At 31.9% G+C, this 16454-nt stretch overlaps 1 protein-coding gene across 1 annotated transcript; it reads left to right on the top strand.

Annotated features, from left to right (window-relative positions):
• Positions 1-5213: 5213 nt before the first annotated feature.
• Positions 5214-6057, top strand: LOC128039998 (protein PELPK1-like). Its single transcript, XM_052628963.1, has 2 exons — positions 5214-5240; positions 5287-6057. Exons 1-2 carry the CDS (start codon positions 5214-5216, stop codon positions 6055-6057), a joined length of 798 nt encoding a protein of 265 aa, XP_052484923.1.
• Positions 6058-16454: the final 10397 nt, after the last annotated feature.

Here is a 16454-nt window from a genome sequence, read left to right as displayed (position 1 = left end):
TTTATTTGAAAGAATTAAAAAAAAAACAACAAACAAATTTCCCTAAAATCTCTCCCCATATTTTGCTGTCCCACTTTCCCACTTCCCTCAATTTTCTCCTTAGTTCTGCCGTCCCACTTTTCCCTTTCTTCCACAAATTTCATTTTTTTTCTTTGAAATTTTCTTCTGACATTTTTCTTTCATTTCTTCTCCCTATTCTCTTTTCTCCTTTTTATTCAACATACTCTTTGAAATTCAATCGTGATTTCTTTTCTATCGAACCTCCCTTTGTGTAATCCTTATTGTTATTATTTTTTTAACAATATCATTGTTGTGCCTGTTTGAGGACGAAGATTTGTGTTTTCGTCTCTTTGTAGGTTACTATGTGTATTTTTCGGTGGTAAGATTAACTAATTTTGTTTCGTGTGGATTTTGGGAGTTTTTGGGATGTTCTTGAATATTCGATATTAATCGTTTCAAGTTCTTTGTTGGTGAAGATTATGAGGCCACACGACCGTGTGCCAGGCCATGTAGGCCACACAGCCTAGGCCAGGTAGGTTGTGTGGGCCACACGGGCGTGTGGGCCCATTTTTAGTAAAATTTAGTTAGGGTCGTGTTGGAAGTGCGTTTCGAGGTTAGCTACTTCTTAGGGTCTGATATGTGATATGTATGATTTTGATTTAAGAAATCTAGGTATTGATATTGTATGTGTATCATCTGTAAGCATGTCAGTAGTATAAATCCAGCATTTGATCTACAAATCTGAGAATTCTGTTCGTATGTTTCTAATATGTTAAAGCATGATTCATCTGTGTACATCTGAGTATGTATTATGTTTCAGCACGTGCATTGGGGTGAGAGAATTATGTGACGGAGGAAGTGTTGGCAATTTAATGATCTCCCTTCTCTGCTGGTTTAACCACATATCTGTTTTGACAGCTTAACTGCAATTCTGGTGGCTTGACTACACTTATCTAATTTTGACGGATCACCACATTATTTCTGGCAGCATGACTGCACTATTCTGAAAAGTAACATACGCTTACTTATTGGTGTGTAAGGTTGGATGGGCATTTATTACCTTATTTGGTATGTAAGGATGGACGGAGATAGTGTGTAGTGGATGGGGGTAGGATCTGTATCTGTATCTACATCTGAAATTGCATTTGTATTAGTAATTGATCTATCTGTCATGTTGCATTGTGAGATATGTCACGCATTTGTAACTATTTGAAACATGATTTTTGCATGATTTTGCTATATGAACTGTTTGATTAGGCTGAGTTACACACTGAGCTTGTAAGCTCACTCAAATTTTTCTAATTTTTAAGGTGATCACCAAACATAGGACCGAGCGGCGTACGAGAGCTCGAATTGATTTTCTGGTTAATAAATAAGACGATTTATGTTTTTAAACTATTTTGGACTTTTTGGACTATGTAACTGTTTGGGACTTTGTTTTTGTTTTTTATTTGCTTTTGTTGGGTTTAGTAATTATTATTTTTAAACTTCAAAATTATATGTTTTTCACAAACTAAGTCACGGTTTTCAAAATTTGATAACTTAGAAATTTCCGCTGCAAAATAAAGTAATCATTTAAGTGTTTTTTCTTAATAAAATAAATAAATAATTTTCAGAAGTACTTTCCTAAAAATTGGAAAGCGATTTACCAAAATTAGTATTGTCAAAACACACATTTTTGAATTCAATATTGGGTTTAAAACAAGTTTATGTACCCTGCCAGATTCGGCCATAACGTCTAGTCCGAGTTTGGAGTTTTACAGGGCATGTGGGCTCTTTTTGAGTAAGTATAGTTAGGGCCGAGTTTTGGATTGCATAATTGAGGTCAGAGATTTTGTAAACTTCGATGATTGATGTGTATGATTATCCAATCAACAAAATATTTATTTCTTTTGTGTGTGTTTTGTCTCGTGTGATAAGTATATAGTATGTTTTACTCCAATTCTCATGGCATGTGACATTGTGGCTATTCTAATTAAATTTATTTGTTATTATTGAAATATGTCTTATCTGTTCTGCAAAGCATGAAATCTCATGCCTATTCATTTCTGTTAAACATACGATTGCATGTTCAACATGCTTATTGTTTTGATTCTGTATTTGCATGCTATGTCGCATTGCATAGGGTTGGGATGATATTGTAAGGAGGAAGTATTGACAGTTTAATGACTTGCACTATCTAGTGGTTTAACCACATATCTGTTCTGGCAGCTTATCTGCGACTCTTGTGGCATTGTCCACAATTATTTGTTGGTGTGTTTTGGATGGACGAGTTTTGGGGAACTCTATTTGGTGTGTTGCACAGTTGGGTAGGAAATTTTCGAAAAAAAATTTGAATTGTGTTTTTCTGAAAAATACTGCATTAACATAATCGTGCATTCTCAATTTTGGCCAATTGAACGTTATAAAATTCTCTGTGACACCCTGATCTACTTATTACATTATATGTGCTTATGCTTGAGTTAAGTTACACACTGAGCTTCATAGCTCACCCAATTATTTAATCATTTCAGGCAATCCGCTGACTTAGGATTGGACGACGTTCGAGAGCTTGGATTGATTTTCTCACATAATATTTTATTAAATAATTATTAATTAAAATTTATGGACTTTTGGACTCTTGGACTAATTTTCGGAATTTATTTTGGTTTTGGGTTTTGTTGAGTTTTTTAGATAATTAGTTTAAATATTCTGCATAAATTTTCTGTTATTTGAAAAGGATGTTCGAATTTTCTTTTCAAAATTGAAACGTTTAAGAATTTTTACCACTGCAAATTCAGAATAAGTGAATTTGTTTTTCAGAAAGAGTAAATAAGTTAATATTACGATTTTCAGTTTGATTTGGTGGAAAGTAATACATGTTTTCGAAAATACTTATTTGACAATAATTAAGTTTTCTAGGAAATAAACGTAAATGAATTTTTTTTTTGCAAAATTACTAATGCAAGAACAAGCAATGTTTTGGGAAGCGAATAACCTAGCTTTAAGTAGTCAGTCTAACCCTCAAGATCTGGTCATAATTTCTAGGCCGAGTTTGGGATGTTACAGTAGCAAGTCCATATAAACTTACCTGACAAAACAACAACGACATGACATCAGGGTTTAATCTACAATTTTTCCTTTTTCTTCAATTATCATATGGTTGATTCAAGTTCCGACCTATAATAATTGATTACAATTTATCAATTCCAATTACCTTATATCATCCTATTATAAATATAAGTCGGTTCAATTCAGTTTTCAAAAGTTCCCTAAAGTTTTGAATTTTATTAAATTAATTCCCTAAAATCGAAATAGCTATATCTTTCAAATTTAAGCTTCATTGTTCAATCTGATTTCAATTTCATCCTTCTATAACCCTCTATTATCTATAAGTACAGAAATTTCAAACCAATTTTGAAATATTTACACTTTAATCCCTAAGTTCAAAACTATAAGTTTTCACTTTAGAAATTAATCCTTTTTCACATCTAAGCATCTAATCTAACCAAATGACACCAATTTCATGATTAGCTAGATCAAGCTTCTGAGACTTCAAAAAACAAAACAAAAAAAAAACAGACTTAAAGTCACTTATCAATTTGAAGAACAGAGCTTAGCCGAATGCTAAGAGCTTAAAAATGGCTTCTTTTGTTTTTGTTGCAAACGGTGGAGAGAAGAGGGAAATGAAGATTGACCATATATATATATATATATATATTTTTATGTTTTAACATATAATATTAATAATGTAATCATAATTATACTTTGGTGAATTTGACAGTTGGGAGATACGTAAAGTATATAACATTATGCTTTTTGCAAGCAGTTGGCTGGTCTACCCAAGAGTGATCAAAGTTTGAGTTGCCTTCAATGAGCCAATTTTTGCCTATAATGTATAAAGGCACTTTGTCTAGTTCAACTGCTCACAGAACAATGTTAAAATGAAATTAAAACAAGGTGGGCTGGTCACACCAAAAAAAATAAAATATTAATGTCGTGTTTGGTTGGTCGAATTTTACATTATTGAATGTAATATTATATTTTAAAATAAAATTATGTGATTTGAATTCTTAATATTCTGAGCATTCCATATTATAATCTCGTACAAATAGTATCAAAATATAGTAATATAAAGTATAATTAATCTTAAAATGACAAGCATAATATTAAATTTTAAATCAAAATATTTTGAATTTTTTATTTTAATTAATTTAGTCTATTTTTCCAAAATAAAATTTAAATCTAATTACAAACAATTTTTCCTTAATACTGAAACAACTCATGTTATACTTTAAAATTATAAGTATTATATTTATTTATTAGTATATTAATTATGATTATAATTATGGTGGGGATACAATCGCTTTCCACTAAATATTTTAATTATGATTTATAAATTTATTTCAACATCGTATATTTACTTATTAATACATAATTTATCATAATTTATCATAATTTTATGGAAATTGAGACCAAGAAACATTAAGAGAACAAATTCTATAACAAAGACAATTTAGAAAAAATGTACTTTTAGGTAATTTTAAGTACTCTTAACCAAACACAAAAATTCAAATCAAATGAACTAAATAAGATAATATAACATACGGAACATCCCACTTGTAATCTTATATTCCCGTAATCTTATTATGAAAAGTAATCTTATATTACTCGAACCACATGCTGCCACAAATTATTATCTAAATAAAGAAAAACACTTAATTTTTATAACATTTTTTTTTCATATATTTGAAAGATTATATTTTGTATATTTACGTAGAAATATTTGACATAGATTGAGCACCTTCTTAACATAATCCCACCATAAGTCAAGCACGTAGATGAGAAATTGGTACAAACAACGTGGGGCCAAATCCCACCAAACCATCTCTCATCCTCTCCTATAAAAGGCTTGTTACACATACACAACAATCCACACACAAATACACTCAAAATTCTTTGCTTTGTATTTGGTTAACCATGGCTCATAACACTCGTCACCCTTTCTTTCTTTTCCAACTTTTACTCGTTAGTGTCTCACTAATGATTGGTAGCCACGCTGTCTCGACAGCGGCTCGACGTTTATTCGAGACACAAACAACCTCATCAGAGTTGCCACAATTAGCTTCAAAATACGAAAAGCAGGAAGCGTCTGAATATGAAAAGCCGGAATACAAACAGCCAAAGTATGACGAAGAGTACCCAAAACATGAGAAGCAAAAGAAAAACCCGAAATGCAAAAGGAGGAAAAACAAAAACCAGTACAAGCAGGGTAAGGAAGAGTACCACGAGTCACACAAATCGAAGGAGCACGAAGAGTACCAAAAAGAAAAACCCGAGTTCCCCAAGTTGGAAAAGCCTAAAGAGCACGAGAAACACGAAGTCGAATATCCGAAAATACCCGAGTACAAGGAAAAGCAAGATGAGGGTAAGGAACATAAACATGAAGAGTACCACGAATCACGCGAATCGAAGGAGCACAAAGAGTACGAGAAAGAAAAACCCGAGTTCCCCAAATTGGAAAAGCCTAAAGAGCACGAGAAACACGAAGTCGAATATCCGGAAATACCCGAGTACAAGGAAAAGCAAGATGAGGGTAAGGAACATAAACATGAGGAGTGCCACGAGTCACACGAATCGAAGGAGCACGAAGAGTACGAGAAAGAAAAACCCAATTTCCCCAAAGGGGAAAAGCCCAAAGAGCACGAGAAACATGAAGTCGAATATCCGAAAATACCCGAGTACAAGGAAAAACAAGATGAGGGCAAGGAACATAAACATGAGGAGTGCCACGAGTCACACGAATCGAAGGAGCACGAAGAGTACGAGAAAGAAAAACCCAATTTCCCCAAAGGGGAAAAGCCTAAAGAGCACGAGAAACACGAAGTCGAATATCCGAAAATACCCGAGTACAAGGAAAAACAAGATGAGGGTAAGGAACATAAACATGAGTTCCAAAAGCATGGAAAAGAAGAGGAAAAAAAACCTGAGAAAAAGGCAGAGTACTCTGAGTGGGTTAAAATGCCTGAGTGGCCAAAGTCCATGTTTACTCAATCTGGCTCGGGCACTAAGCCTTGAACCATATGACACTGGTGCATGTGCCATCATCATGCAGTAATTTCATGGTATATCTTAATTATATTGTTAATAAAAAAAAGATGGTGAGTGAAAAATGTGCGTGCATTCCTCCATGCACCAATGGTGAATCTCTTTGCATACATAGAGATTCTGAATGATTATAGTTTATGTTATATTTTATGTTGTAGTGAAATTAATTTTGAATGTTGTTTTTAAATTTTAATACCACTTGGCTTGATTTATGTTTTAACGAAGCTTATGTTATGTATTTTACTTTAATGATATTGCATGTATTGTTAATTTAACATTGCATGATCATTATACTCTTCTACTATTAATTATAAATTGCCTTTGTTGTGTTTAAACTTTTTACAAGTTAAGATATGTATAAATATATGACAATATAATTATAAGTTTTAGTTCAATGTTAGTTATCTTAGTATGTTATTGATGATCTTAACTACATTTAAACAAATTCCACTTAAAATTTTAATAAATAATAACAAATAATTATTGTAATATAATACATTAAATGCAACAAAAATGAAATAAATAAAATACAATAGCAAATAATTGTTATAATATGTACCATATTCTTAACTGAAATAGGGTCTAACCTATAATCCCTAAAATTTCAGTTTAAATATTTTTATACTTACCATATTATTAGAACTCTTTTTAAATATATTAAAATTTTAATTATACTAATTTAATTTAAATTATTAATTATCTTAACTAAAATCTAAAATTTTATTTAACCTATTAATTAAATTCCTAATTATCTTATCTAAATTAAAAATCTAAATATCCTAATTTAATTTAAATTCTTAATTATCTTAATTTGTAACCTCCTCCGCCCGGCTAGGGAGATTACATCGCCCGCCAAGATGGTCTAGTAGCGATCGGGGTTTAAAAACAGTCGAATTTAAAACATTTATTTATTTTTAAAAAAAATTTAGTCTATTTTCGGAAGAACGCATGAGTTAGCAAAACGATTTATTTCCAACACTTTTAATTTTGTTATTTTCATTTTACCCTTCAAGTTACGCAATTCATGTTTTTCATCTTTAAATTTATATATTATTTAATTTAAGTCCTTCACTTTAAGATATTGATACCATTTATATTATTAGATGATTATTGTTGTTAATTAATATTACTTCCGTTAAAAATTTTATTATTGTTAATATTACACGGTTATAATCATAGTATCATCATATCTTTTCTGTTATTTTACTATATATTATTATCACTATTAAATAGTATCATTATTCCTACTATTATTTTTGTTATTTTATTATTTGTGTTGTTATTACTAGCATTATGAGGATGCTAATCCTTCCTCGTCATAATCGACTCCGAACCCACTTCTTGAATTTCGTAAAAGAAATCGTCATTTAATAATTTTGACATTTTATTAAAATGATTAAATTTTGAGGTGATCCAATCACATATAATAAAAAAGATTAGTGGCGATTCCGTCTTCCTTTTTAAAAAATAAAATAGTTCAAGACAAAAAAAAAAACGTTTCGACAATAGACATATCATCAGCAAAACTCAATGAATATTATTCTATTCCAATCATGGTCCATTACATCGAACTCATTGCTTCACTCTCTATTCAAACATTAAAACATATACCAACCAAATCAACTTGACAATATCCAAGCTTATTCCATTCTCCTAGTGCAAATTCAATTATCATATAACTATAACAATTTATTACTGCTCATCCTTCAAATTAACTCACCTACTAAACCTATTTATTCATCATCATGTAAGTGCCACCATGATTTTCACACAAGGTATCAAAATCATCCAGTACTCTTTATCAACCTATTATGTTATCTCTTACTCATTAACCACTCAAAACATCACAACATATTACAAACACATAATTCATACCATTGTCAAAATATCATATATCACTGTTTCAAATAAACTAATCCAATGTTTCCACAATTTGGCATCAAAACATATCAAATTAACTTAAATAAACTCACCTTAATCAACCAAGCCTTTTAACCATTTCATGACATTATATTAGCCATTTAATTGCATGCTCAAATGCGCCATTTCAAATGCCAAATGCATAATTCAATCCATTTACTAATGCATATGTTTTCCACTAAGCATTATCTCTGCCATAATTCTATCAACATGGATTTCTAGCCATATAATTATACAAGTAAACCAAAACAAACTCCTATGTACATGCTACACATAACCAAGCCATTGTACGGTCTAAAGACTACCGAACCAATACTGGGATAGTGTGAGCTTCGGACGATCCGTTTGACTTGTTCCGCAAGTTGGCAGTCTACAGGGAAAGGGAAAACAAACGAGGTAAGCATATACAATGCTTAGTAAGTTCATAGGCATTAAACCAATAACTTACCTCAATTTACAATATAACACTACTTGCTACTTAGCTTGGTAAAGTTTTCCTAACTTGAAAAAATCAAATATAAAAAAGGTGAGTAAACATTTAACCACATTATATAGCAAATCAAATATAAAACAAACCTAATTACTTAGAATCACATTCAATCTCATTCTCACCCCAATTCATATTAAACCATATGAAATTCATTCCCATATCATTTCAATTAATCTTTATATCAAATATACACCAAATACATATTTAATGTCAATCACTACTTCGTTTCATAACACAAATTCTGAATCATAGTCATCGACTTGTCACATTTCCATATTGGCCCCCCAGGCTTGTATAACCGATTCACAATATTTATATGTATCATCAAATCATTATATCAACTCAATTTTAATATCATTTATCCCATTTACATATCCCTATTAACCTGAATCGGACTCAGACGGATACACGAATCCAATCAATCACGCCAGTTTGGAACCCAGTGCCTCTTCCGACAATGCCAAAGTAAATAGTTTGCACTTAGCACTCATCAATGTGTTTGGCACCCATTGCCTCATTGATATAACCGAAGTGATTTAGCACCCAGTGTCACAACGACACATAGTCGAAGTAACTTGAACTATTTCTATCTTATGGCATGCCAACTATATCCGACTCTACCCGAACAATTAATAGGGTAACAATTTCTCAATTTCATTACATAATTTTGTCAACCAACCATCAATCCTCACATATGATATTCTATCACATAACAATACTAATTCAATTTCACATTTATAGCATTATATCATATTTTTAAATATATTCAATTCGGTCCTTATTACTACCGACCGATGTAAATCGAATCAATTTAGCTTGGTTTATCAAATCATCAATTTATGACATAACATATCCGATTTCATTCCAATTCAAGGTCATTCAAGAAAACATTGCCAACGTATTCATTTATATTCACCACTAGTAACCATTCAAAACCAAGCATCTTTTAAGGTAAACACATATACACAACAACATCTACATACATGCCATATAACTGAGTCTAGAACGATTGAAAGACTACCGAATCACTGATAGGATAGTGTGAGCTGCATAGTAATCCAACCGAAGCATTTCGTAAATCGATGATCTACAAGGAAAGAAGATAACACATAAGCATTTTGAATGCTTAATAAGTCCATATGAAGTTTACTTAACTTACCTTAACATTACAACAAATTTAAGCAATTGAAATTCAATGGTATAATACATGACATCCTTTGGCACTTTATGTTTTTATGTACAAATCAACAATACAACCAATAGGTTAGTTTAATTGCATAACAAACCATGTTACTCAAACCATATCATATACAATCATTCAAACCATGCCCAATTTTAAAAATTAACAAATCAATTAATGTTATACAATCATTCATACCATGCCCAATTTGCAAAATTAACAACTCAATTCATGTTCACATAATTCATCCGTTCTATTTCTATTTTAATTATAAATTTAGTTTGTATTTAACAACCTGGAGAACCTTGGTATATTGAAATTGGACTAATTTACTTCATGTGTTGACATATTTGGGCTGCTAACATTAGCTTTAGATCGGGTTGCTAATATTAGCTTGATGCGATCTTGCTAACACTAGCTTTAGAGAATTCGCAACAACTGTTGGATCTCAAGCCACCGAATTAATCTCTGATCAAACACCCATATTCCGTTTTCGTATGATTTCAAACCTTGTAGCTGTATACACACTTTTCCCAATTCACATAACATTCCATATACATTTTAAATCACGTTACATCATCATATACATACTATCTAAACGTATAAAAATTCTACATCCATTCAATATCATATACCTATTTATAGTTTTCGTATATTTCATGCTTTACAGTTTAGTCCTTTAGATGTAAAATTTACCAAAATTACACATGAATATAAATTAATGAGTACATTCGCACAATTAAGGTATATTATAAGAGAACGTAGTTGTCACATCCCAAAAATCAAGTTAGTAAAACTGGGTTAGTGAATTGAGAAGGGTCTAATTTGCGATGAATAACACTATTATTTACATCTTTTTTACACATAACTTTAGCTTGTTTAATAGTTAAATTAAAACACCTTAGTATATATTTAGGTTTTCATGCTTAAAATAGTAATTTATGCTTTTTAGTAGTTTTCATTACGTTTTATATATCTAAATAAGACTACATGGTCTTGAAGGATAAATCGGGAGCTAAAGATGTATATTCGGGCCAGAACTGATGTCTATGTTAAGACACAAAGACACTTACGTCTCAACATCGAAGACAGAAGCCAAAAATGAATCCTGGTGTGAAACTGCCTTCAATGTCACGACATGCTCCCTGTTGTATCGCAACATACCCTTTATGTTGAAACATAGCATGCCTGTGTTGCAACATATCCCCTTGGTAGCCCAAAAAATTCATGCTCGAGATAATTACATTTTGGAGGGAAGTTAGGTGTATTTGTCCTTGTTGAACTCTAAGGAATTCAAGGAAAATTTAGGCAGTTTAATATTTCGAGTTTAGCTTATATAAAGCCCATTGTAATCAGTTTCAAGACACAATTTTAGGGAGACAGAAATATACTTAGGTTTTGATTCCATTCTTAGTTTTTACTTAGGGTATTTTATGTTCTTGTAATCGGAAGATTCTATTCAAGTGAGACTCTCATGAATGGAGATTATTCGAGCCACGCTTTCATCGATAAATTCATAAGCATCTGGTTCGATGGTTAAGTTTTACGGATGTGTGCTTTAGGTCCTGTGTTTGATTCATTTCCTTGAACTTTGGTTATTTTATCCCTATACGGCTAGTCACACCTACCTTATCTATAAATTTTGCTTAATTGTGGACAAGAATGAGCTTGTTGGTTTAGTGGTAAGGCCTTAGCTTACCCTTAGGTTCCAAGTTCAAATCTTTTGTGTGAAAAATGGAATTATTTTTGCCCATGTTCTATTGTGCCGCCCATGTTGTAGGAATTTGGATTGAATTCAAACTTTGGTCAATTTGATAAGTTAGCAAAAAAATATGGTTGATTGGGGTAGTGTAAGCTGTTTTTTTAGAAAAACTATCATTCCCAAAAATTCTCTCACTTTTGCCGTCCCATTTTCCACTTCCTCACCTTGCTTTTCTTTTTTTTTCATCTATATTTTTCCTTTGTTTCTTTTCTCAGCCTTCAGTTTTTGTTACTAAATTTTTTCGTGTGGATTTCTTTAGTTTTCTACTTCTTTTATCTTTTCTTTTTCTTTCTTCTTGTTTGTTTCCATTAAATTGCAAAATAGCACTCTGTTGTTCACTCCAGTGCTGCCTATTTTTTGTTTCACCACCATTCAGATTGTGATTCTTCCTATTATAATCTTTAAGTAAGTGTAATTTGTTGGTTTTTCTTCTAAGAAGGTTGATTTTGGTTTCTTTGGGAGATCTGATAGATTTCTCTTGGTTGAATGGGGTTGCGATTAATTATATTTCTATTAGGTGAAATTTGTGAGGTGCTTACTCTCCCAACGAGTTGAGGATTTAAGCAATCTCCTCTTCTAGAGGTTGTCCGGTGTTAGGTGGTAATGGTCGAATGCCTATTGTTCTTTTGGGTTGAATATTCTGTTTGAGTAAGTGTCTAATAAGTGTGTCGATTGGGAGAAAATTTGTGCTAATTGGTTAATTGTGGATGTCGTTTGTGCAGATTTTAGAGTGCTGTTGTTCTATCGACATCCCAGAAGTATCAGGTGTGTGGTGCTAACTTGAAACTTCATAAAGCAGTGAAAAATTGAGACCAAATGGCCAGAAAAGGCCCCTTACAAAAAACAAATTACGGAAATAAGCCACTTTCTTCAAAAAAAAGGGGAATGGTTCGATTTTACTAAAACGCGCTGAGCTGGCATCGTATTCAGGGGAAAGTAAAAAAATGTGTTTGGCTCAGCACTTTTTTCCTCTCTGACCTGTAAAACATGTTTTATTAAATCGCTCCAACTCAGCACTCTTTTGCCAATGTTCTAACGACTAAATTACTAAAAAAGGTCATTTAAAAAATTACGAAAATAGGCCAATTTTTTTTAGAAATTTACAAGAATATGCCTTTATATAGACCCAAAGTGGGAGCACTATTTTTTTTTATTTTTTGGTGCCACCAATTAATGTGAAAATAAAACTTACAAAACAGGCATTTATAAAGACCCAAAGTCTTATTTCCCTTGTTTTTTTTAAGCAAAGTGGGATGTGAGATATGTGTATATATAGACTCATGAATAGGTTTGCAGCTTGTTCTTAGACAATGTGGGATTCCTTCCTTTTTTAACTAACAACATAAGATTAAATGTTACACTATATTTTATAAATTTGTTTTGCTTATAGAGTTTAAAATTTTTACACAAAGTTAACATCTGTTACATTATAAATAAAATTTTTAAATTTTATAAGTAAAAAAAACTATAAAATATAAAATGGTGTGGGATTTTGTCTCTTTTTGTTTGAAGATGACCAAATGAGTTTGAAATAAAGGTGTTTGGGGGATGTGTGGAAGATTTTATAGTATTTGTCATTAATGCTGTATTATTTTGTTGCATTTGTTTTTTTAAAGAAATTTCATTTATCCCATTTACATATCCCTATTAACCTGAATCGGACTAAGACGGATACACGAATCCAATCAATCACGCAAGTTTGGAACCCAGTGCCTCTTCCGACAATGCCAAAGTAAATAGTTTGCACTTAGCGCTCATCAATGTGGTTGGCACCCATTGCCTCATTGATATAACCGAAGTGATTTGGCACCCAGTGTCTCATCAACACATAGTCATAGTAACTTGAACTATTTCTATCCTATGCCATGCCAACTATATCCGACTCTACTCGAACAATTAATGAAATGATATAGTAGTTGTGTAAGGAAACTTAATCTGGTTCAGTGGTTAAGTATTCTGGTTATGTGCTTGAGGTCCTGTGTTTGATTCCTTTCCCTTGAACTTTGGTTATTTTTATCCCTATATTTATCTAGTCACACCTAGCTTATCTATAAAATTACTTAATTGTGGATAAGAATAAGCTTGCTGGTTTCGTGGTAAGGCCTTAGCTTACCCTTAAGTTCAAAGTTCAAATCTTTTGTGAGAAAAATGGAATTATTTTTACTCATGTTCTATTGTGCCACCTATGTTGTAGGAATTTGGATTGAATTCAAACTTTGGTCAATCTGATAAGTTAGAAAAAAATATGGTTGATTGCGATATTATAATTGTTTTTTTTAAACTATCATTCCCAAAAATTCTTTCACTTTTGCCGTCCCATTTTCCACTTCCTCACCTTCAATTTTCTTTTCTTTCTTCTATTTTTTTCCTTTGTTTCTTTTCTTAGTCTTCAATTTTGTTACTAAATTTTCTTTTTTTCGTGGATTTCTTTTTTTGCAACTCCTTTTGTCGATTTTTTAGTTTTCTATTTCTTTTATCTTTTCTTTTTCTTTTTCTTGTTTGTTTCCATTAAATTACAAAATAGCACTCTGTTGTTCACTCCGGTCTTGCCTATTTTTGTTTCACCACCATTCAGATTGTGATTCTTCCTATTATAATCTTTAAGTAAGTGTAATTTGTTGGTTTTTATTCTAAGAAGGTTGATTTTGGTTACTTTGGAGGTCTGTTAGATTAATCGAGAAATGAGATTTTGGGTCTATATAAAAGCTTGTTTTGTAAGTTTTGTAAGTTTTAAACGCGCTGACCTGGACGCGTTTTACAGGTCTAAGAGGAAAAAACCACTGAGCTGGACGCGCTTTTCTGACTTTCCCCTAAAAACGACTCTAGCTCAATGCGTTTTAGTAAAACCTAACCATTCCCGTTATTTTTTAAAAAAGTGACCCATTTTCGTATTTTTTTTTTTGGAAATAGGTCTTTTCTAATCAATTGGTCAAAAATTGAAACTGTCAACACCGCACGGTCGTGTACCAGACCGTGTGAGCGACACGACTATGCCAGATAGGGAGTGTCACATCTCAAAAATCGGGTTAGTATAAATTGGGTTAGTAAACCAAGAATGGTCACGTCCTGTTTTTGAAATAAGGTTGCAAGAATTGTGTAAAGTGAATTAATTTGTTTCAGTGATTAAGTGTTCTAGTTATGTGCCTGAGGCCCTGTGTTCAAATTTTTTCCTTGAATTTTTATTTATTTTTTGTTTCAACCTCTATCTTTGAACATCTAGCTTATCTATTATTTTTGCTCAACTGTTGACAAGAATGAACTTGTTGGTTCGGTTGTAAAGCCTTAGCTTACCTAGAAATTCTATGTTTGAATCTTGTGTATGTGCAAAACTAAAAAAATTTCTTAGGCTCGCTATTGCCACCGGGATGTTAGAGTTTCAGTTTAATTTAATTGTTATCTAATTTGGTAGGTTGTGATCTTATCAAATTTATTTTATTTTTATTTTTATTTGAAAGAATTAAAAAACAAACAAATTTCCTAAAATCTCTCCCCTGCTCGTCAGTCCTTCATTCCTTCTTCCTCAATTTTCTCCTTAGTTTCGCCATCCCATTTTCCCCTTCTTCCATAAATTTCAATTGCTTTTTCTTTCAAATTTTCTTTTGACATTTTTCTTTCATTTATTCTCCATGTTCTCTTTTCTCTCTTTTATTCGGCATACTCTTCGAAATCCGAACCATCATGATTTCTTTTCTATTGAACCTCCCTTTGTGTCATCCTTATTGCCATTATTTTTTAACAATATCGTTGTTGTGCTATGTTTGAGAACGAAAAGTTGTGTTTTCGTCTCGTTGTAGGTAACTATGTGTATTTTTCAATGGTAAGATTAACTAATTTTGTTTCATGTGAATGTTGGGAGATTTTGGGATGTTCTTGAATATTCGATATTAATCGTTTCGAGTTCTTTGTTAGGTGAAGATCATGAGGCATACGATGTCCCTCCTACAAATTAAAGGATTTTTAGGGGTTGACTCGGTTTGATAAGGCCAAATGTTAATAGTTGTGGCTTAGATTTAGTGTATCATTGCTAAATTGTTCTTTCTAAATGTCACTTTAGGTTTTGGAATCCTCACTGTTGTGGTTGCATTGAAAAATGGGCAGGTGTGTACGTTGTCTCCCGAAAAATAGCAAACAACTCAAAGCCAAAAAACTCACTGTTGATATAACCGAAGTGATTCGGCACCCAGTGTCACATCAACACATAGTCAAAGTAACTTGAACTATTTCTATCCTATGGCATGCCAACTATATCCGACTCTACCCGAACAATTAATAGGGTAACAATTTCTCAATTTCATTACATAATTTCGTCAACCAACCATCAATCCTCACATATGATATTCTATCACATAACAATACTAATTGAATTTCACATTTATAGCATTATATCATATTTTTAAATATATTCAATTCGGTCCATATCACTATCGACCGATGTAAATCGAATCAATTTAGCTTGGTTTATCAAATCATCAATTTATGACATAACATATCCTATTTCATTCCAATTCAAGGTCATTCAAGCAAATAAAAACATATAGGAACATCTACCAAACTTCTATTTTACCATTTCCACAAGATCATTCAAGCCATTAAACATCAATTAGGCACTTGGCTAAAACATATCAACGTATGAAATCACTAATTATTCAAATACTTGATACCATTCAATTTCAGCATTTAACTTAACCAATTCACTACCAACATTGTTTTTCATCCACTTCAACTATATCTTATCACATTGCCAACGTATTCATTTATATTCACCACTAGTAACCATTCAAAACCAAGCATCATTTAAGGTAAACACATATACACAACAACATCTACATACATGCCATATAACTGAGTCTAGAACGATTGAAAGACTACCGAATCACTGATAGGATAGTGTGAGCTGCATAGTAATCCAACCGAAGCATTTCGTAAATCGATGATCTACAAGGAAAGAAGATAACACATAAGCATTTTGAATGCTTAATAAGTCCATATGAAGTTTACTTAACTTACCTTAACAT

Source organism: Gossypium raimondii, chromosome 3 (assembly GCF_025698545.1).
Source record: "Gossypium raimondii isolate GPD5lz chromosome 3, ASM2569854v1, whole genome shotgun sequence".
NCBI lineage: Eukaryota > Viridiplantae > Streptophyta > Magnoliopsida > Malvales > Malvaceae > Gossypium > Gossypium raimondii.
The sequence above is the reverse complement of the archived record's forward strand: the minus strand, read 5'-3'. Positions and strand labels throughout refer to the sequence as shown.

Bases quoted from the DNA above. Each gene is read 5' to 3' on its own strand.
- LOC128039998 (XM_052628963.1), top strand. From the start codon at position 5,214: ATGCAAAAGGAGGAAAAACAAAAACCA. The intron at 5,241-5,286 runs GTACAAGCAGGG...CACAAATCGAAG, and splicing joins AGGAGGAAAAACAAAAACCA to GAGCACGAAGAGTACCAAAA.